This window comes from Passer montanus, unplaced genomic scaffold, assembly GCF_014805655.1.
Source record: "Passer montanus isolate IOZ18808 unplaced genomic scaffold, ASM1480565v1 scaffold14, whole genome shotgun sequence".
Lineage (NCBI taxonomy): Eukaryota > Metazoa > Chordata > Aves > Passeriformes > Passeridae > Passer > Passer montanus.
Genome location: NW_024360941.1, coordinates 9,607,965 through 9,629,640, shown reverse-complemented (window position 1 = coordinate 9,629,640; position 21,676 = coordinate 9,607,965). Strand labels below are relative to the sequence as shown.

Sequence of the window (21,676 nt, the reverse complement as noted above, 5' to 3'; positions counted from 1 at the left end):
GCATGGAAAGCAGCATGGCCAGCAGGTTGAGGGAGGTGATTCTGCCCCTCTAGTCTGCTCTGGTGAGACCCCACCTCAGGTACTGCATCCAGCTCCTTGGGACCCCAACACAGAAAGGAGGCTGACCTGCTGGAGCAAGGCCACACCAGGCTGATCAGAAGGATGGAGCACCTCTCGAGAGTAAAAGCTGACATAACTGGAGTTGTTCTGCCTGGAAAGGCTTCAGGGTGACCTAATTGCAGCTTTCCAGTACCTGAAGGGAACTTACTGGAAAGATGAGGCAAGACTATTTAGATGTACATGTAGTGACAAGACAAGGGGAACGGGTTCAAATTCAGAGAGTAGGCTTACATATTAGAACAGAATTCATTACTCTGAGGGTGGCGAGGGACTGGAATAGGCTACTCCGGGAAGCTATGCACGCCTCATTCCTGGAAGTTCAAGACCAGGCTGGATGGGTCTCTGAACAGTTTGGAGTACTGGATGGTGTCCTCACCTATGGACTATGCACGCCTCATTCCTGGAAGTTCAAGACCAGGCTGGATGGGTCTCGGAACAGTTTGGAGTACTGGATAGTGTCCTCGCCTATGGAAGGGGGGTTGGAACTATGTGATCTTTAAGGTCCCTTCCCACCGGAACCATTCTATGATTCTGCGAAATACAAACTGTATTTGTGGGCGTGGGCCTCGGCCTTTGCTAACACACACTGTTTCCCTGGCCGGGGCATTGCCAGGCCGTGCGCGCCTGCGCCGCCGGCTCGGGGGCGGCGGAGCTGAGCGGGGCCGGGCTGGGCGTGATGGCGGCGGGACGCGGCGGGGACTGGCTGGGGGTGACGGTCGCGCTCCTCTTCCTCGGTGTGCTGACGCCGGCAAGCGCCGCCTCAGCTGCCGCTCTCCCTGTAGTCATCAACACCTGGGCGTTTAGGACGGCCGCAGAGACAGGTGTCCCGGCGGGGCCCCGGGCTGCAGCGGGGCGGGTGGGGCGGTGCTGCGGCTCGCCGCTCGCTGCCTTTCGGGAGCGCCTCCTGCTGAGGGGCTGCCGGGCGCACCTGGGGGGTGGTGCTGGCTAAGGAAGGGGGAACCTCTGAGACGTGGCTGGGCTGAAGCGTGCCCAGAAGGAGCGGGCTGTGACCCGGCTGCCCGGCGGAGCCCGGGCTCTGCTGGCCGCTGCCCCGTCACGGCTCGGAGGCAGCCCCGCTGCCGGCGGGGAGGCGGTGGGACGTGCCTCGGCTGGCTTGGAAAGGGTTTCCCTTCCTATGGAAGGGCCCAGCGCCGGAGCTTGCCCGTCCGTCTCTCTGCCGCTGGGAGCCTGCAAGCAAGTGGTTTCACTTTCCACGATGGGAAATCACGCTAAAAAACCCGACCAAAACCCAGAAAAACTAACGAGGGGAGTTACGAACTGCGAAAAAGCTAGATCAAAGACATGCTTTTGTTAATAATGTAGTTTACACTCTTGTGCAGTATTTAAAGGTTTTGTTGTTGGTTTGGTTTTCTTTTTCCTTTAAAGAATTGGGTAGTTACATTATTTCTTTGAAACTGTTGTTTTGTGATGTGTTGTTGGCAGTCGAAGCAGGCTTTCCCTATGGCAACTTACATCAGCTGTGAATAGTAATTTTAAAAGACTTGCAGATTATTTTATTACAGCCGAGTTGTGAATAACCCCTAAATAAACCACAAAATGCTTACTTGTGAAATGAGTTACCAATAAAGCTTTGCAATGGCCAGAAGTGCACTCATGAAAATTGCAAGGCCCTTGGCTTTGCAGCTTCTGAAAGCCTGTGCTAAGGCTACTCACGGCAGTAAAGGTAATAGGTATCAGACAATACTCCTCACACTGAATGAGTTTGTAATAGAGGCAAGCATGTGTGGAGTTGGATGCATGATATTAAGGCTTACTGCTTCCCTGGTGCAGGCAACTTCATGTATTAGTCGTGAAGCATCTGTGATGATTAGGCTTCTTGGCATTTGCTGCTTTCCCTGTGCTGGGTCTGTCAGGTGATGGAGCACCAGAGCCAGCACAAATTGGAGTAAGCAGGACTGTGATTGTCAGTGGCAGCAAGCTCAGGCACCTTAGAAGATCTTGCCTGAGGTCCATCCTTGTGAAATCTTGTATGTGCAATGCCTTCAGGCTCAGTGTATTCAAGTCATGTTGTTTGACACATATGCCATGTCTTACAAAGCAGCACCATGATGTAGATCCTGAAGAATGGAAGACCAAGGGTTGAACAGGGGAATGTGGAGAATTATTTCCTTAAATATCATTTTCACTTTGCTTTTGTGCTTACGTAGTTGCTGATGTAGGTTTATACCGTTTTATTCTGGAATTGGGCACTTAATATTCTCATACAAAATTTTTGAGGGCAGCTTTTTTTTTGGCCTTTTTATTTTCTTTTTTTGAGGTGAAAGATTTTTTCCCCTCTTTCTTTTCCCAGAAGGCTTTAAAGAAGTGGTGATAAATTAATGATTGGTTCTGGACAGGGAAGGGTATTTGATATAGAGAACTTGTGATAATTGTTAATAAATAATACCTCCGTCAAAAGAAAAGCTGTATTTCTTAGTCAGAAACGAAGGGTATTTGATATAGAGAACTTGTGATAATTGTTAATAAATAATACCATCAAAAGAAAAGCTGTGTTTCTTAGTCAGAAACACTAATCAGATACACAAGGAAAAGAATATTTAGAAAAGTGAATAGTGAATTTAGAAAATATAACCAATTCTTTTGGTTATCTTTGTATTTTAACTTCATAGTCTGTGATTTATAGTTTCCTGTTTTTTATCCACTTATGTGGTGCACCTGCATCATGTCTGTCTTCAAGCAGCAGTGGAAACTTTTCCCTATTGACATTTAATAATTTGTGTTGATTGCAGCTTGGAGAGTATTGGAGTCTGGAGGTTCAGAGCTGGATGCAGTCGAGAGAGGCTGTGGTCAGTGTGAGATTGATCAGTGCGATGGGAGCGTGGGATACGGAGGAAGCCCAGATGAAAGTGGAGAAACAACTCTGGATGCCATGATTATGGATGGGTAAGGAAACTGTATGGATAAGAGAGTCTGTTATAAATGACTCGGGCCTCAAGTGGGAAGGCATTATAAGACTTTTATTGAGAAGAATAAAAAAGTTCACAAGGCAAAAGGTACAGCGCTGAGAGCATGGCTGAACGCCAGAGGCTCATCCACAAAATGGCAGCTCTGCATTTTATGCCCCAGGTGTTCCATCAGCTTGCTGCGTATTTGTTTTGATTTTACATAGTCTCGCCCCACATCACTCTCGTGGGCATCCATGCAGTTTCATCACTGTGGTCCTCAGGACTATCACTGTGTGTGTTCTGCTCATTTTAAAGTCATGTCTCAAAGGTTTGGCCAGCAGCAGTCCATCCAATGTAAACTCACAAACCTACACAACACACAAAACCATCCTCACAAAACCAGCCTTACAGCTAGGCCACTGCAACAACATCAACCACTCCACAGCACATATTGCTATATCAATATTGACAACATCATAATATTTAATCAACAATATAATTAATAATACCGATTCACACAACACCCAGTGAAAGCCAACTTCCATTAACTTGTTTCTCACACCTGCCATTTTTAGCACACTTAAGGGTTGTTACAGCATCTTGGTGGTTTGAGGCTGAGTATGGGACAAGCTAACTTGTGGAACAAGGAGAAATAACATACCTGATTGTTGGAAGAGTGGCAAATAACTCTTCATTTGTAGTGCATTAATCCAGTTCTTGCTGTAGCAGTTGAAAGGGATGACTTGTAGCATTGTTAGCTTTCCCTTTGTCCATAAATATTTCACTTTTGGAACAATTGTCTTCAATCATTTATTTACTGTTTAAAGCTGTCGTGATTAAAAAGTAATTGCAAATGTGAGGTTCATGTTATGAGTTTATGTAACAAAGTGGTTACTCTATTGAAAATATTGCTGTGAATGGAAGTACTGTTTCTTGAGCACCATCTCCATGCCTGTGAAAGGAAACAATATATGTAGGAAGTCTTTCCCTACTAATGTAGTGACATCTGTCTATGGCATAGATCAATTGAAGCATTATGGTAAAGGAGCAAGCTTTTTGGTTTAGATGAGAACAGATTTTGTCTAGTAAAAAATGTGCAATTATTCTTGGAGTTATAATAAGTTTTGAATATTCCTTGTTTCCAGCAACACTATGGAAGTTGGGGCTGTTGCGGATCTCAGGCGTGTGAAAAACGCAATTGGTGTAGCACGAAAGGTCATTGAATACACTAAGCATACTTTACTAGTGGGAGAGTCAGGTAATTATTCCTTTAACTGTTTCCAAGTCAAACCCTCATTTTAAAATACTTCATAATAAAATTGTTTTCATCTTGGTAATAGAAGAGGAAGAACTCCTTGACAATTGAATCAGTCTACTCAAATAGTTCAAAAGTGTTTATTCTTTCATTCTGTGTCCATGAAATAGGTTTATTTTTAGACAGAAAAAATAGTTGTATGTTTTTTTCCATCAGCTTAACTGCAAATATTGACTTGTAATCCCAAGGCTAATATCACTGATAACCAAGTTACCAAAGATTATTTATTAAAAGACACTATAGAAACGGTTAGATGTAAATGTTGCATTTAAAACCATTAAGTAACTTTTTCTAAGGAATGGCAGAATTAATAGACACTGGAGTTAAATTCTAATATTTTGGTATATATTGTGATTAGTGTATTTCATAGTTTAAAAGTATTAGTGAGAACTCATTAGAGGCTGTACTCCCAGGCACAACAAAAGAGCAGTAGCAAATTGGAGGGTTAGCTGAGCTTTTTAAATACAGGCTGCTGTTGGTAGAATAGTACCAGTTTCAAGAACAGCTGTTCATTCCCCAGAGGAGTGAGTAGTGAACATTTTCTTGGCTTTTAAGAAGCCTGCTCTGAGCCTGTACCTGCTCAGAAAGAAATATGCAAACAAGTGTGGAAAATGACATCTGAGCATTAATGGTGATTCAAGGGCTTTGAAATTGATAAGAAAAGATTAAATATTTTTGAAATAGTTAATTAGCATGTGCAGAGTAAGTGCACGAGCAACTTTTGATGGAGTAAAATGAAGCAATTTTGGGAAGTGAGGATACAGTTTGACTGAAGGTCTGAACAGAGAAACCTGTTGATACTATTTAATTTTAGGCAATTGACCATGATGATGAGTGGCTTTTCTAAGAGAACTTTCACATGTAGTGCAGAAAAATAAATTGGTCAGGCGCAAATAGCGGAGGGTGCAATACTCCTAATATTCATTTGCCCTTCACTGCTAGTTACCGTAGTATTTTTAACTTTTAATCAGGAGAATGAACAGAAAGGATAAGGAAAATGAAGAAACAGAAGGATTAAAGTGCTGATTTTAGATACATCTTCCAACCTGAGAAGATAGCTCTTTGCCTAATGGAGGCATGTGGACAAATTTATTATGCTGAATACTTACTGTCAGTGATAGCTTGCTCAGAAGAAAACATCTAGCAGTAATGGCAAAAGAAAGATGTGAAAGCTAAAGATTCATCTGAGTAAAAATTTGAGATGGTGTTTAATGTTAATGAATTAATGAAAGCAGTGGAGAAATTGAGAAAGACTATTTCTTTTGAAGAAATGTATTTTTTTGTGGAAATCAGAACTTGGATAAGAGAATCTCTGGTTGTCCTCACAAGATGAAGATGAGAAAAAAAAAAGAAAATCCTTATGAACCTTTAAACTGCTATGTGAGAGAACGAAATAGAAATACTTGTATTTTTAAATAGAAATACTTGTATTACAGAAAAGATAGCTAGAATAATAAAATACTTTCATATAAATGCATGTAATCTCTGCAGGCATTTTTTTATTCAAGATGCAAAATTAGGAAGTCTGCTTCCCGGAATAGAGACAATGTTTCAAAAACTGTGAAAGAATTCTTCACAAATATGCACAAGCACAATTTTATCTTAAAAAAATAAAAAAAAAAACAAACCCCCCCACCACAAAAAAAAAATTCTGCCAGCCTGTTCCCAAGAATTATTGACAAATATGCACAAGCACAATTTTATCTTAAAAAAAATAAAAAAAAACCAACCCCCCCCCCAAAAAAATCTGCCTGTCTGTTCCAACCACAAAAAAAAAATTCTGCCAGCCTGTTCCCTAAGTGGGAAAATATTTATCTAATTGAATCCATCAGTTTTCTTTTCCTCTGAGTGCTGATACTTGTGTCAGTTTTTAAGAAAAATATAGAAAAAAAAACAGTCCAGAAATAATAGAAGGCTTCTCTTAATTCTTGGACTGGATAAGTTTGTTCAGTTGTGTACTATAGTGATGTTATTATCAAGGATTGATAATATAAATTCAAGCATCTGAACCTAGCAACAGTATCTGTTACTGGGTAATATCAAAGGTATCTACAGCTAAAAGATGACAGAAGAGTTGATCTTTTTTCTTTTCCCTTTGCCTAATGATAAGTCTTTCTTAGAAGTGTAGCATTCTTTCATTGCTTGTGTTGGTATTTCTTTTGCTCTCTTGCCACATACAATATTAATTTTCAAAACAAGGAAGCAGTCATTTCTAAAGCTGCAAGGACGAAGTGTAATGTGATTTAAACTGGTGGATTGCTTTTTTCAGGTATCAGTTTTAATGGCAAACGTAGTGTTGTGTTCTTTATATTTGATACAAGTTTACTTTTTAGGGAAAATACAGTTATATTTGTATGACTTATTTATTTCTGTGATGCACACAGCCTAGGTCGTTCTTGCTTCACCCTCTTAATTGTGTCCAGTTTATTAACAGAGTTGAATTTGTTCCTCTTTCATTGGGAAAACTTTTATGTCACTGTCTGTGAAATGGGAGTTGGCTACTGCAGTTGTACATCACTCTAATGGCTGATACTGGTCCCTGAAGATGTATTTCTCATCTCCAAAAAGGATGTCGAATTTCTTGATTTCTAAAAAAACAAAACATGAATACATTATCATAAAACCCATAAAGCTGTGAATAAATGAATATTTCTTTTTTATTTTGTTCTTGCTTTTCAAGCCTCCCTGTTTGCTGTAAGAATGGGGTTTCCATATGAAGATTTAACTACCCAGAAATCCCTTTCGCTGTATTCAGAGTGGCTGAATCAAAGCTGTCAGCCAAACTACTGGAAGGTACAGTGCATTGATGGCAGTGCAGGGGGGATTTAGAAAGTCAGTAGTGCCTCTTTCTTTTAGCTTATATTGAAGTTACACTTTACATGTGAAGAAAAGTTTTGCTTATTAGACAGAAAAAACTTGGTATTACTAAGCACTTGCTAGACTTGGGAGTGCATGTGTCTGGTTATTATTTCTTAGATCCTGCTGCTTTTGACCTTGCTGCAGTAGTGTTTTGGTGTGGGAGTTTTTCTTTAGTTCTTAATTGGGACAAAAATTCTTCTTTGGTAAATTCTTAATTTACCAAAATAAACAAACAGTGCATGTATTTTTTGATGCATGTATAAATTTATGAAAGAAAATCTTACAGTAGTAATTAAGGTCTTTAAATAGTTAGTTGAGAGGCTTTATGCAGACCTATGAGTACATCAGGTTAGTGCAGATGTCCATTAAACTTGCCTGTTGTGGTGAGCTTGGCTTGTTGTTTGAATGGGGCTTTTTTTGCTTTGGATGTTAAAGAATTCTACATGTTTGTACAATGATTTGGGGTCTTTTTTGACCAGTCAGTTGAGCAAAAGAGAGTCCTTAATTTAAAGAACATAACTTTTCCAGGAAAATCATTTTACTCTGTAATACCAGAAATCAGTCTTTATTCATTAAGCAAAACAATTTTTGGGATCTCAGTACATCTCTGTGGTTTGAGTACTGGGCATCTAATGCCTTTATGGTAGATTATAGGTATCGTTTAGAGTATTTTTTAATTTATCCGTATTGACTATGTTATATTATTCATGCAAATCACAAACTAATTACAGAATGTGGTGCCAGACTCTTCAAAATCCTGTGGACCATATAAACGGCGTGAAGAAGTAACTTATAAAGAAGAACAGACCAGCTCACAAAGAAGTGTTCATAACCATGATACTATTGGTAACAACTTTTGGTAACTCTGATGCTGATCTTTTTTTCTCATTCCTCTAATGATTAAATCATATTATTTAAAAAAGAGTATTTAATATAGGAATTATTTTCTGTTTACAGTGGTTTCAAGATTCTGTTACTGATGTGTTAGGATGGAGTGCCTAAAAGTAGGATTTGTTTTTTTCAGGTTTACTGGTTGCACAAACATTTGACTTCATTTTAGCCATTAACTCTTGTTCATTGCCTTGCTGCTTTTCCCAGAGATAGCTTGGCATAATTGCTTGGGCAGCCATGGATGCTTAGGAAACTGACTAAGTTTAAAATAATTATGTTTGTCTTGATTATGGTGTGCTGTCAGACCAACTTAAAAGGCCTTGCAGTGGTAGAAGAAATGAGTATACCATTAATCCTGTTGCCAACTAAAAGCAGTGTTTTTCACACTCCTTAAGCTTATAAAATAAAGTTTGCTTTCATTTTTCTTCTATCATGGCTTTTTTCTAAATCAGTAAATTTCTACAGAAACTAACATTAAAACAAGTTAGCAGTAGTAGTCCCAAAAACTTCTGAGAGTTTACTGATTGAGGATCATTAATTGCTAAGACTATAAGTTGATTAATGAGCAGATCAGACAAAGGACTAGAGCAGTTAGAGATTCATGTCTTTCATATCTTTATACTTTGTTGTCTTGAAACTTGGACTTTTTGGTTTAGTTTGGATTTTTCTAAGTTTAGCCATAAGTTTTTGTCTGATGGTATTTATAAGACCAAGAATTAACAAGTTGTTTCAAATGTTAGTCTTTCTTCTTTTCATCCTACTAATAATCAATTAATGGTCTACAGAAGTCAAGCAACCTACCAAATTCTGAAGTTGATAGCTAGCTTACTTACTGGGGTAATTAAGTAAGTGCTGGAAAACTTAGAAATTATGGAGTGTCAGGAGAGAGGAATTTGCTAAATACAATTTAAGAATTGATCTATCATTAAGTAGTCCTAAGCTGTTTTGTAGTAAATGATGGTATTTTGTATTAGTATTTCAAGTTCTCCCAGGCCATTGTTTTACATACGAAATAATTCTGTGAGTAGCACAGAAGTTTTCATTCAGCATGCATTTGGGACATTGGTAAGAGCTGATGCCTTTCCAGTCTTATTGCAGAGGCCATTGAGTCTGTGCCTCTATGTTTTTAGCTCCTGGTCAGGAAGTTTTTCTGTGAGGAGAAGATACTGCTTAGTGAGGTCAGAGAAACAGAATTGATCTCACCAAATTCTTCTTGGCTGTCAGTTTGTGCTGGAGTTTTATGCTAGCAGCAATTCACGTCCTCTCCTGCTCTATGGAGGTAAAGTTTTGCTCTATGGAGAAGCAACTGATCCCAAATCTGATTCCAAGTGATGGTCTGAACTTCTTTAATATTAGTCAGTGGCTTTCTCACCAGCACAAAATTAGCAAGAGGTACGTTCGTCCATACATTTGGTTGTCCATCATGCAATTCTAATTACTTTGGTAGGCAATATGTCATCTTCTGCCAAATTTAAGGTCATGCATCTGACTTCTTTTTAAATTTCCTTCAAGTAACATTTATAATTTCTAAACTTTGTTGCTCTGATGGTATTGGAGCTTGATGTGGTGACACCAGGTACTTATTCTCTACTGGTTAACAAAGGTGTGTATCAGGAGGCAGTGACTGCTTGGGCAGCAGTAACATAGCTCTGAACAGTGTGGCACTCACTCTTTAACTTTCTTTTTTGAGCTCTTGTACTAGATTGTAAAAATTTTCAAATATCTTTTTAAAAGAACTTGTTTTCCAAAAGATTACAACTCTTGTATTTCAGGATATCAGTAATTTGAATAGTCTGGGCATTGTGGTTCTGTTTGGTAAGGGTAGTTCCAACTAAATAAATATGCTAGTAGTATTCCTGAATATGTTTTGTCCCTGTTGAAAATCTTAGGTATGGTTGTAATTGGTGTGAGTGGAACCGTTGCTTCTGGGACATCTACTAATGGTGCAATCCACAAACTTCCAGGGTTAGTATCTGATTTCACAAAAAAGCTTTTTTACCCACCTTGTTTCCTATGTTAAACTTGTCATTGAGGCTTAAAACATTAACCTGTAGGTCATAAAATGACTTGGCTTTTTTTTGTGCACTTGCCATAAATCCTAATATAGAGAAGCTGATGCAGTCGCAAGAGTATGTGTTGCATTTGAGGGAATGCTTGTTTTTCAGCTTGCTTAATTCACCATATAGAGACACAAACAACTGGCACAGTTGTGAGACAACTTGTAAGGCAAGACACCAGGGACAAATAAGCATTTTGGAGAGGCACACAGTCTCCTAAGAAATGTACATAAAATCAGAGCCTCAGGCTTGTGTTTTGTCTTTGAGATACTTTTTCTACACAGTTAGGATTATTGTCTGTCAACCAAGTCAGACAATTTCTGGATTTAGCAACAAGTTATTGAACAAATTAATGTCCCCAGCTGCTTACTGTTGCCCACAGGCTAAAGCTCACTGGCTTAACTATAGTCAGTATAAAAACAGAAACTTATGCATTGGTGGTGGATTAAGCCTCAGGTCAGTCAGGTTATCACAGATCATTTTTACAGGTAGTTTTAAAACAAGACTTTTGACTGCAGTGGCTTGACCTCTTTACCTGTTCTGTTCTCCTGTGGGTTTAATGCTAAGTCAGCTGGAGGCAGTAAGGCTGACAAAGTTTGGTTTTTATTTTCCATTGTTCACTACAGCCGTGTGGGAGATTCTCCAATAGCTGGAGCGGGATCCTACGCAGATAGTTCAGCTGGAGGAGCTGCAGCCACTGGGGATGGTGACATCATGATGCGCTTCTTACCCAGGTTTGTTCTTAGGGCACACTTTGCTGGATTTCTGCAGCAAAATGTGGACTCAGCAAATGAAGAAATTGACTAAAAATATGGTCTGACTCAGTGGCTGCTGAAGTGGGAGTAAAGGAAGGACTGGAAGGGGAAAGAATAATAGCAGAACCAAGTTACCCTTATGATCTGTCTTAAAAGAAGAGACTTAAATATCCTGATGACAGATGCCTTAATACTGCCAAGCTGTGAGCAAACAGGCAGCCGGTAATGAGTATATTTCCAACCTGTATGCTTTTTAGCAGAACCAATTAGCTTTCTTCTCCAAAGCATTTTGTTGTGTGGGAAAGTATCATAAATTGTAGAAAGGATGAGCTGTGGGTCTCAGCTCACTCAGGAGGTATCACTGCAGCAATCCTTTGTAATTGCATCTAATTTGAAACTGAAAGAGGTGTTTTAGTGTTGTCACAGTGGTTGCATAAACTGTGTGAGAAATGGCTCTCTTCTTGAGCATCCTCCTGGGTTGGTCTCAGCAGGAATCAATTATTGAAGTCCATGCTAAACATAATGGGCAGTGATGCTGAAGGATAATACAGAAGTGGCCTTCATATTGCTCAGGCAACTTTTCTGAAACTCTGGCAGCCAAGAAAGCCTGCTAGCTGTTGCATATTTACTGATGCTGTCAGTGAATTTCAAGCTGTTCTGAGTCAGTCTTTCAAATACAAGGCAGTTGACAACTTCATGAATTATCTGTCTTGTCATACAAGATACCAAGATGAGTAGTGAGTTAATCTCCACTATAAGGCTAGTCAGTAAAAGCTTAGATTGCACTTAAGCAGCCTGAAGTGTTTGTCTGTAATGCTTAGAACATGTAATGTTGGCACCAGTGGGTTAATCACCAGACTAGGTGGTTAATTACTGTCTCCTTATAGATAAAGATTTTTACTAATTCCATGATATTTAGATATTTCCACATGAAAACAAAGATAAGAATTAACCTCCCAGAAGTGAAGAAAGTGTCAAATAAAGGGTAAAATTGTTAATATTTTCTGTATGCTTTCATTGAGGTGGTAACTTCTTGTTGAGTTTTTGATTAAACAAGAGTGAAATACAGCTTTATATTCAGATAGTTATCTTTAGATAACTTGAACCTATTTGATTGTTAGAATAAATCAAAGATAATAGAGAGTATTGAAATGCAAGAGTTTTTCTCTTCTGTGGTACTTTGATAATATCTGTAATTAATGCAATCTGTAGATGTCTTAGTGTAATGAGTTTGGTATATGCGTCTTTCATCAAAGTGATAAAATGTTGTTTGCCTGTAAGTTATGTGAGTTATCATTTAATCTGCAGGTTGTGAAAGAAAATGGCGGCATAGGTAATTTTTTACCTCAGGACATTTTGGAAATGCAGCTGGTTCATCTCAAGCAATTTCTTTCAATATAAAGGAAATTAATTTTGATTACTCTTAGAATAAGGGGTTTTTTTAATCACTTTGCAAAAAGGTTGAAAGTGGCTCAAAATCCTGATCAAAACATGGTACCTTCATATTCATAAAATAAAGAAAATCTGTCAATTTTGATATTTTCAGAATCTTAAATTTTTTTCTGTAAGGTTTTTTTAATGCTTACTCAACTCAATAATTTATCAGTAATGTAATATTGAGTTTTCCTCAAAAAATTATCTTGACATTAGCCTTTCTGAAAACTAGCAATTACTTCTAATGTTAAACCCAATCATGTTATGAAAAGTAGAAGCCATTAAGTCTTCTAAGCCACTGCTCCTTGCAGTTCTTCAACTGATCTTTTGCTTAGCCTCTTCTACTGCAAATGATCAGAGTTCTGTCTTGGTTTGGCCTGCCATAGAATGATGGATGGTATAGATGACATCTTGTAGTCCCTTTTAGTCTTGTTTTTGATTGCTTTTTGTATACAATTTGAGTAATAGTTGCCAATATGAAGTTGGCCTAAAAAAATTATCATGTGTTTCCATTATTCAGTGAAACCAGGGTCTTTTCTGTAGTATTTTAAATTACATAACCTAAATATGGCTAATTTTCTGGGTATGGGGTTGTTTTTTTTTTAGTTATCAAGCTGTGGAATATATGAGGATGGGAACCGACCCAACAGTAGCCTGTCAGAAAGTTATTTCCAGAATCCAGAAGTATGCTCCAAAGTTCTTTGGTGCTATCATTTGTGCCAATACAACTGGAAGTTATGGTATGTATTTTGTTTTGCAGACAAAGGTGCCTGATCCTAACTAGGTCACGGATGTAGAAAACTGAACATAGATTTTAAAGAACTCTTTAATTATTCTTTAAAGACTGCAGCGGTACTGGCCATTCACAGTATGGAATGCTGGTTAGCAGGGCAGCTGTGTCCTAGTGCAGACTGGCGATAATTTAATTTTGTGTTTTGATGTCTTAGACTTTCACAAAATTTATGGAAATCTTAGCAAAACCCAGAAATATTTACAACCTTCATTTGTTTTCCTGGACTGTATATGATTAATTTGAAGGTTTTAAAAAAAGACTTTGCCTTCCCTAGATATGGCATAAGGGAAGGAGAGTATGAATGTTAAGCATAGCTTCAAAGTGATCTAAGAGTAGTCATTGTGCCAGGCATCTCATTAATAAACTCTTAGATCAGTAGGAAGTACAATTTGCTAATCAGTGTGGATTATATAGTTAGACTGCTTTGCTTGTTTTTTGATCTCTTACTTCCTGTAGTTCTGTGTTTAAGAGATTAGTGTTGAAGGAACTCATTAAATTAATCAGGATTGAAAGAGAGAGATTTTCCTGACTTGTGTTACTGTTTTGAATTGTACTATAAGAGCATTAATTGCACTAGTAGTACTGTATTTTAACTCCAAAATTAAAACTTTCAATATGTCTTGGGTTAAACAGATTGTAAAAGAATAATTATACCACTGTAGTAGAATTAGTAACTGGATCTTTGGATGATAAAATACAATGACAGAGAGACTAATCCCAAATGTAGTAAATTAGAATTTTTTTTTTTTCCTAGGTGCTGCATGTAATAAAATTCCAGGATTCACTCAGTTTCACTTTATGGTTTCAAACCCTTTGCTAAGTCAACCAACTGAGCAAGTAGTAGACTGCATTTAATTTCTTTTATCCTGTTAGCATCTCAACTTAAAAGAGGACAGTGCTAAGTTCCACCAGCTATTACTTCTTAAAATGGTTGTTTCTAGCATTTAATGGCTGTTGTGGTCTGCTTGTTTTCCTAAGAAGTGAGTACCCAGAAGTGATGAATAGTAACCACTGAACAGGCCCTTTGCCTTGCTATTTAAATATATATTTGTCAGACATTTGAAATAACAGACTGGAAGTGGAGCTATGACTCTACACATAAAACTTAGGTTGAGAATATTTAATTGTCTTCCTAAGATTTAGTCCAGGTTTCCTTTTATCTTGAAAAGAAAATTGCATTAAATTGCTGACATGCAAGGACAGAGGCTTAAGGAGTAGTGGAGACTGTTTCAAAGCTTCATTGAAGAGACAAAATATTTAATTGTCTTCCTAAGATTTAGTCCAGGTTTCCTTTTATCTTGAAAAGAAATTTGCATTAAAAATTGCTGACATGCAAGGAAAGAGGCTTAAGGAGTAGTGGAGACTATTTCAAAGCTTCATTGAAGAGAAAAGAAGTCCTTATGGACCATTCTAACTTGTTCCACAACAGCTGAGAATACATTTGGATAGAGACTACATGCAAGCATCCCTGATGGGACAAACCTTCCAGGAATTTTGGTTGACTGACTGGATGTGAAGACAATTGGAAATCATCCTGTCACCTGTTTTTTGTAGTGGAAGTTAAGTTATGAACCATAATGACAGTGATTTCCTTGTCAGCAATATGCTGTGCACTCAGCCTGTCCTACAGCACATTAACCTCTGCCAAGGAGCAGTTGAATGCCTAGAGTGTGACAGTTACCTGCAGCTTTGGGTTTTGTCACTTTCTGTGTCTAGAGACACCAGGATTCATTTGTAATAGAACTTTAGCATCATGAGGATTATTCCACAGGTATTTGAAGATCTCTTTGATCATTCTCTTAAATTGGTGGCTTGCTGATTTGATGGAATCTCTACTAAACTTGAGCTAGGGAATGGCAAAAGAGGAGATGAGTAAAAAGAGGATGTCTTGTCCCTTTAATTATTCTCTGTCTACTTAAAATCATTGGGTAATAAAATCACACATTAATGTATTAATAAAGTAATTTAGATTCTTGTGTACTGTGTCTTAAATTAATTGTTGCTTTGTGTTTCAAGGTGGTATATTTAAAAGCTGGGAATAAACCATTCAAACTAGAATGGCTATGTTTAATGGCTTGCTATTGAACTTCATCAACAAAGTGATTTACTTACTTCTGTCACTGGATCCTCAGAGCATGTTGTAGCAGTATTCACTGCAGGCCACAGAAAGCTTTTGTCAGAGAAGTTCCTACTGAGTACATCTTTAATGGATTAAGATAAGTTTTCTACCTGTGCCACCTACAATCCTTCTTCCATGGCTGCTCCATCTTCAGATAACTCAGGCAGTCAAATGCAAATAGATTAATAAAATCCTAGTGATTGCTACTTTGAAGATTGCATCATGGGTTATGAACATAGAAGGTTCAGTACTGGGAGCAGAGCAGTAATGTCTCAAATGGCTGCAGCTTAATCCGCAGGATTCATTTCTTAAAGAGTTTTGGGAACATCCATAGCTTGTTTTCTACAGTGCTTATGTCATTCTGTACTAGCTAGTCTGTGCCAGTAAAGGTTATGAGTACCCTGTAACAGTGTATCTCGAAGTCACTGTTACAGTGCTAACTTCCTACATAGTCAGCTTATCTGTGCTGGCTGACACCAACTGAACGTGAGCCAGCTGTGTCCAGATGGCCAAGAAGGCTATGGCATCACATCAGCAATGGTGTGGCCAGTGGGACCAGGGCAGGGATTGTCCTTCTGTGCTCAACACTGGTGAAACCAGACTTTGAGTCCTCTGTCCAGTTCTGGGCCCCTCATAACACAAGGGACGTTGAGGGGCTGGAGTGAGCCCAGAGAAGGGCAGTGGAGCTGTTGAAGGGTCCAGCGAGTAAATCCTAGGAGCGGCTGAGGGAGGGGGGTTGTTTAGCCTGGAGAAAAGGAGGCTTGGAGGGTACATTATTGCTCTTTACAACTGCCTGAAAGGAGGGTGTGGCAAGGTGAGAGGCAGCCTTTCTATCCAGACTGCCAGTGCCAGGACAAGGGGAAATGGCCTCAAGCTGTGCCAAGGGAAGTTCAGGTTGGATATCAGGAGGAGTTTCTTCACTGGAAGGGTAGTCAAGCATAGGAATAGGCTGCCCAGGGAGATGGTGGAGACACTGTCTCTGAAAGTGTTCCATAAGAGACTGGACATGGCACTTTGTAATATGGTTTTGTTGGCATGGTGATGTTTGATGAAAGGGTGGAGTTGGTGATCCTGGAGATCTTTTCCAACCTTACCGATTCTATTATTCTATGAAAATTACTTGTCTCCATGAGACATAGGCACGAATACATGTGGTTTGATAATATGGGTTGCTTGTAATGATGCATTAGTTATAAATTAAAGGGTTAGTTTGTGTAAGTTATTTTGATATGTCATTAATTTGACAATATATAAAATCATAATATTAAGAATATACCATTCTGATGTTATGGACAGAATTCAGAATTAGAAAAACAATGGGCTTGATATTTGTCTTAAAATATTTCTTTAAAGGTTGTTAATGATGTTCTGTTATGCTTAGTAGACACACAAATTCTTTTAGAAAAGATACCAAGTACAAACTCCTGTCAAAAGAGCAAAAACTGACAATCTGTTGGGGTTGCAAAAAAGTATTTTACTGTTTTTGATTTCAGTTTTTACTATCCAACTTTTACCACACAGAATATGAGGATTTGTGATTTAGTGGCTCTATTGAATGCATCTGTCTGTAAAGCTGTGGGGCTTTTTAAAGTTCATTTGCTTCTTTTTAGCCATTTTTTATCTGTTTCTAAAGACAGAAAAAGAATCTTTGCTCAACAGTCTGACTGAAAGTAAACTATGCTCTGTTTTTGCATGGCATTAAATTGTTCCTTAATAAAGGAATCTGTGTCTACCCTGACAATGTTTCACATGCATTTACTGAAGAAAGCTTCCCCATGATTTCACCATTTGTAGGTTACCACTGAAACACTTTCTTTCATTTGTAGCTGCCTCAGTCAGGAATAATTCAGAGTTTTAGAGAATTCAAGATTGATTTTTTGATGGAATCTACAATGCTGTATAAACTGAAGTGAATCTATCAGCATTTGTTGAGTTTAGTTTATCACGTGACTGTTGTAACTCATTAACAGTGCTGTTCATTCTTGTTTTGAAACACAGACTGTGTGCAGGGTTTCTGTGCTATTATCTATAGTCTGTGTACATGAAGAAACATCAGTTATACAGTTAAATTTACTCCAGCTCTAATATACAGCAGGTATGTTATATATTGAGCACTGAAGTACAAGTGTTTTCAATGGAGGATCTATTCATTCCTCTGCATAAATTCTATTAAATTTACAGCAAAAACTGAAATGTTCATGGAGCAGAAATGAATGAATCTCAAGAATTTTGTGACTAATATTTTTATTGTTTAAGCTTCTGAGTCAGAAGCAAACATTTATGTTCGTGCATTTAACAACCTTATCTGTGTTTTCATTTTCTTTTTTTCCCCTGACAGTTGGAATCAATGTAAGTAAATACAGCTGCTGGTGCAGTGCTGTCTTGGTGTGATTAGCTCATACCTTTACAGTGACATGTGGGGATCTGTGAAATAAAAGCAATAGCAATTTCAAAGGGTGCCAGTTGAGGGAATCCCTGCTACTGGTGACTTTTTTTTCCTGTTTCCTAATGAGGTAGAGAAAAAGCTTTACAAGAAGTTTTGATTATACTTTTTCTAGATAGAGCTTTACAAAAGCTCAAAAGCTTAAGTGTTGTAAATGTCAGGGGGTTTTCTTGATTAAAAATTGTGATTTTGTTTCTCTGCATAGAAAAAAACCTGTCATGTGTTAGTTGAACAGGAAGTTTCATCTTTTCACCCTCTGCATACTTGCCAGCTGGACCTTGAAATACTTTTTGACCCTGTTTGTTGCTATGTTATAATTTTGATTCCTGGTGTTGTGTAATTACATAGAAAGCAGTGGACTTTGCCATTGAATGTAGCTGGAAAATTGTGTTGAGTTTTATATTTCTAATTTCTAAACATTTATCATTTAAAGATATGGAGAAATAGGAAATTCACTAAATCCTGTGGCATTGTTTTTTAAAATATTCTTATGCACAGATGGGAAGACCCAAACTTGTTATTTTTTCAATACAAGTATAGAAAGATTGTTATAGACCTAACCCTCCCAAAGAGAAGAAAGGCTTTTTCCCCTATAATCAGAAGAATCCCAGTGGTGTTTTTCCTGTTCTGCCATTAATGGTACTTATATTTTCTTCAGGTCTGTAGTTTGTCAGTTTATAATAATTTCTTTATATTCTTTATATTATTTCTTTATATTAATTTTGTTTTCTTTGCTGCCAGCAAGCCTGTCATAACAGCTTTCTTGACACATTCTGGCTATACCCATCCAGGTTCAACTGTTGCTCAGTTTTCTTTTTGAAGTGTACTTCATGCACGATGTAGACTGTGTTGTAGTATAATTTATAATTTTATCATGCAGTATTTGGCAGGGAGGATTCAGTTCTATATGATATGACCTTTTAAAGGTGGCATAATTACTGAAGCAGTAGATTACAGTATTGCAGCAGTATAGGTTTAGAATTATACTTAGCAAGATCATGAATGCTTATTGTTCATAAGTAGATGCTTGATGGCATACGTGGTTATTTATTAAATACAGTGTGACAAGCTTTTGCTTTTTGAAAACAAAAACAATTATGCTGTTAGCTTATTGCTGCTCCTGGATAGGCATTGTTACAAGAAAAATTCCAAGACAGATTATCATGGATCATCTGTAAGATTTGTGGTTGGGTTGGCAGGCAGATACATAGAGAAGTACAAAGGAACTGAAACTTGCCATAAATTAATATTTTTATCTGCAGCATTTTTCCTGAGCATTGGGTAGCAATGTAGAACTGATGATTTCCTACTTTCCTTGTGTAATCATTTCTTTAGCTATGTGGGTTTTTTCTGGAGGATTTACAGTAATACATGTAGCAAAATATTATAGTTTAAAAGGGTGGGTGTAAAAGGTATTATAAACAAGCTTAATTCATATGCAGTCAAGTGTGTTTTATTAATCTGATTGTTACTGAAGACTAATTTGTATGTTGTAGGATAGAAAGTAAATTACACTGGAGTAGCCGCAGTGTTAATGAACTGTAACTTTTGACATTCCATCTGGACGCATTCTTACAAATCTGCCAACATGAAAAGTCCTCTGATCTCACTTCCCAGCTAGAGTTATGACAGATCTTGTTAGTGCTTAGTGAAAGTGCTAGCCCCAAAAATGGGTCTTTAGGGATAACATCACTTTGCTGCATGAGGGTGTTAGCAGCCTTTAACTGATTTCTGCAGTGCTACTTCTCCCTGCCTGCTTTGTCTCTTCACTGGAGGTTACTTCCTACATCAGGACTGGCAGACTGGTGCATGCTTCATTCCAGATCCAAAAGTTTAGCCTCTCTGACCTCCCTCTGCACTTTGTACTGAGAATAGCAGTTGCCTGCACCCCATTCCATCGACACTAAATTCCCATCTAAGAGCTGCAAGAAAAAGCTGCAGGGCTTGCTGGGGGAGCATGCATCCCGTATGTATCTCATACCCTCATCATTCTTGTTTTGAGCTCCAGGAATCATAGTTACAGCAGTGCTAATAAAATCCACCAAAACATCTGTATTGAACAAGAAAGAATTAAGTGTAATAACGATTAACAATTCATAATGAATTCATATATTTGTCCATCTCTCAAGGATGGTTGTAGCTGAAGAAAGATTTTGCTGTTCAAAAGGAGCAGGATACTACCCACATCCCAAAGTGTGTGTTCTCTCTTCAGTTTTATGTAGTTGGTTCTGGTAATTGTGGAGCTCCACAAAATGGATCAGCTTGCTGTCTAGCTAAAAAAAAGTAATTTTTTTTCTTTTTCAGAATGTAAGCAAGCTGTTCTGTTTTACTTTAGGGCCACACAGTTGCTAATACTAACAAAAGGTAGAATGCAGAAATACACAGTAGGGCACTGAGGAGCACGGGAAACTATCCAGCTGGTGACAGCACATTCTTAGTTTGGCAAAAAAAGACTCTTCTAAATTTTCCTGCAGATTGAAGTAAGGTGTCTGTCTCCCTACAGGTTTCATGATTCAATCCTCAGGCTAGAAGCCCATCTACTCTTTTTCCCCCAATCCAATTCAGTAAAAGATACGAAAAATCAGGATGGGCATCTAGTATCTTTTATTCTTTTATCAACAGTCTATTATCGTGTTTCCCTTATTCTCTCTTTGTCATGTAAATACTTAATTATCTACCATAGGTTTCCCATTTTCAGGATGGGAAAGTACAGAGTCCCATGTAACTTTCGGATCACCTTCTCTTTGTTAAAATGTGAATTTGAATTTCTGCTGACTGTGGAGGCTTTACAGAACAGCTGCTGCTACTACAATGCCTTATGAAAATGTGAGCACTATGAATTCAGTCTCCTTGACTGGCTATTTAATTGAAAGTCGCTGTGAGATGTGCTTTGTGTTAACACTGCTGTGTTTGGACAGACTATGAGATTGGATTCTTGGGGAGTTCTGTCACAGGGATGTCTGGTTACTGAATCACAAAGAGTTTTAGGGAAGAGACAATCACCAATATGCTCAGTGGAGCTATGATAACATCTGCAGGCACGCTCAAGAATAGAGCCATAACCCTGTAACTTAATTTGAAAAATCAAGACTCTTTCAGACTTGGGAATAGAAGTTTGATCTTGCATAAAGTTGTACTTTTATAACAATAATGTAGTGCCTCATTATGAGAAATATAAGTGCTAATGCCAGATAAATATTCCAACGGTCATTTATAATGATAATTTTTACACTTTGGTCAGGCAGCTATTCATAATATGTCAGTCAGTGTTGAACTTACATTCTGCTTTGTACCTACAATTTTTCCAGGTTTGGCATTTGGGAAGAACTTCAAATGCATACTAGAAGTTCAGGCAATGTGGTCATCTAATACACAATCTCATGTAAGTGCCTCTAAAGTATTTCTCACAGCATATAAAGTATTTCTCACAGCAAATAACAAAATCCCTGGACAATACAGTACTACTCAGCCTTTAGACTCAGTATTCATTTAGAGTGCTCCAAAAAGGGAAAAGTTGCCTTTTCTTGGGAAATTCCAAAAGAGACCTAGACACTGGGGTCCAACATTTTAAGCTGTATGAAGACCTCACTACTTTGTAGCAGCTGCTGCTTTCTACCTTTGTTAAGTATCCCAAATCTGTATGTGATGTTGAGGTTGCATAAAACCGGTAGCTTCCACTGCTAGTAAGATAACAGGTCCTCAAGCTCAACCCCAGGGCCTTGTTGGATGACCTGCTGGTCCACCACACTGAGTGCTGCTCAGCAGGTAGGGAGTTTGTGCATCTGTGGTTTGTTGCATTTCTTCTAATGACTTTGCTATTGTGTGTGGAACATGAAAATCCATGTTCAAACAATAACCTGCCTAATTATCCTAGAATGCTGAGGCCAAAGAATCTTTTTCTTCTCATTTTCCTTTAATAAGTAGCAATTCATTTATACTAGGTGGAACAGTTTCAGTAAGAAACACGAGATGATGAGGAAGATA

General features: G+C 38.1%; 1 protein-coding gene across 2 annotated transcripts; it reads left to right on the top strand.

Annotated features, from left to right (window-relative positions):
• Nucleotides 1-753: 753 nt before the first annotated feature.
• AGA (aspartylglucosaminidase) lies at nt 754-14,376 on the top strand. Of its 2 annotated transcripts, XM_039700254.1 has the most exons (9): nt 754-941; nt 2,871-3,024; nt 4,172-4,284; nt 7,022-7,134; nt 7,932-8,046; nt 9,981-10,056; nt 10,775-10,882; nt 12,944-13,077; nt 13,885-14,376. In XM_039700254.1, the coding sequence occupies exons 1-9, from the start codon at nt 797-799 to the stop codon at nt 13,983-13,985; spliced, it is 1,059 nt and encodes a 352-aa protein (XP_039556188.1). In that variant the 5' UTR covers nt 754-796; the 3' UTR covers nt 13,986-14,376. The 2 variants fall into 2 exon arrangements, with proteins under 2 accessions (XP_039556188.1, XP_039556189.1); XM_039700255.1 differs by lacking the exon at nt 9,981-10,056 and having other exon boundaries at nt 7,932-8,059.
• The last annotated feature ends 7,300 nt before the right edge of the window (nt 14,377-21,676 follow it).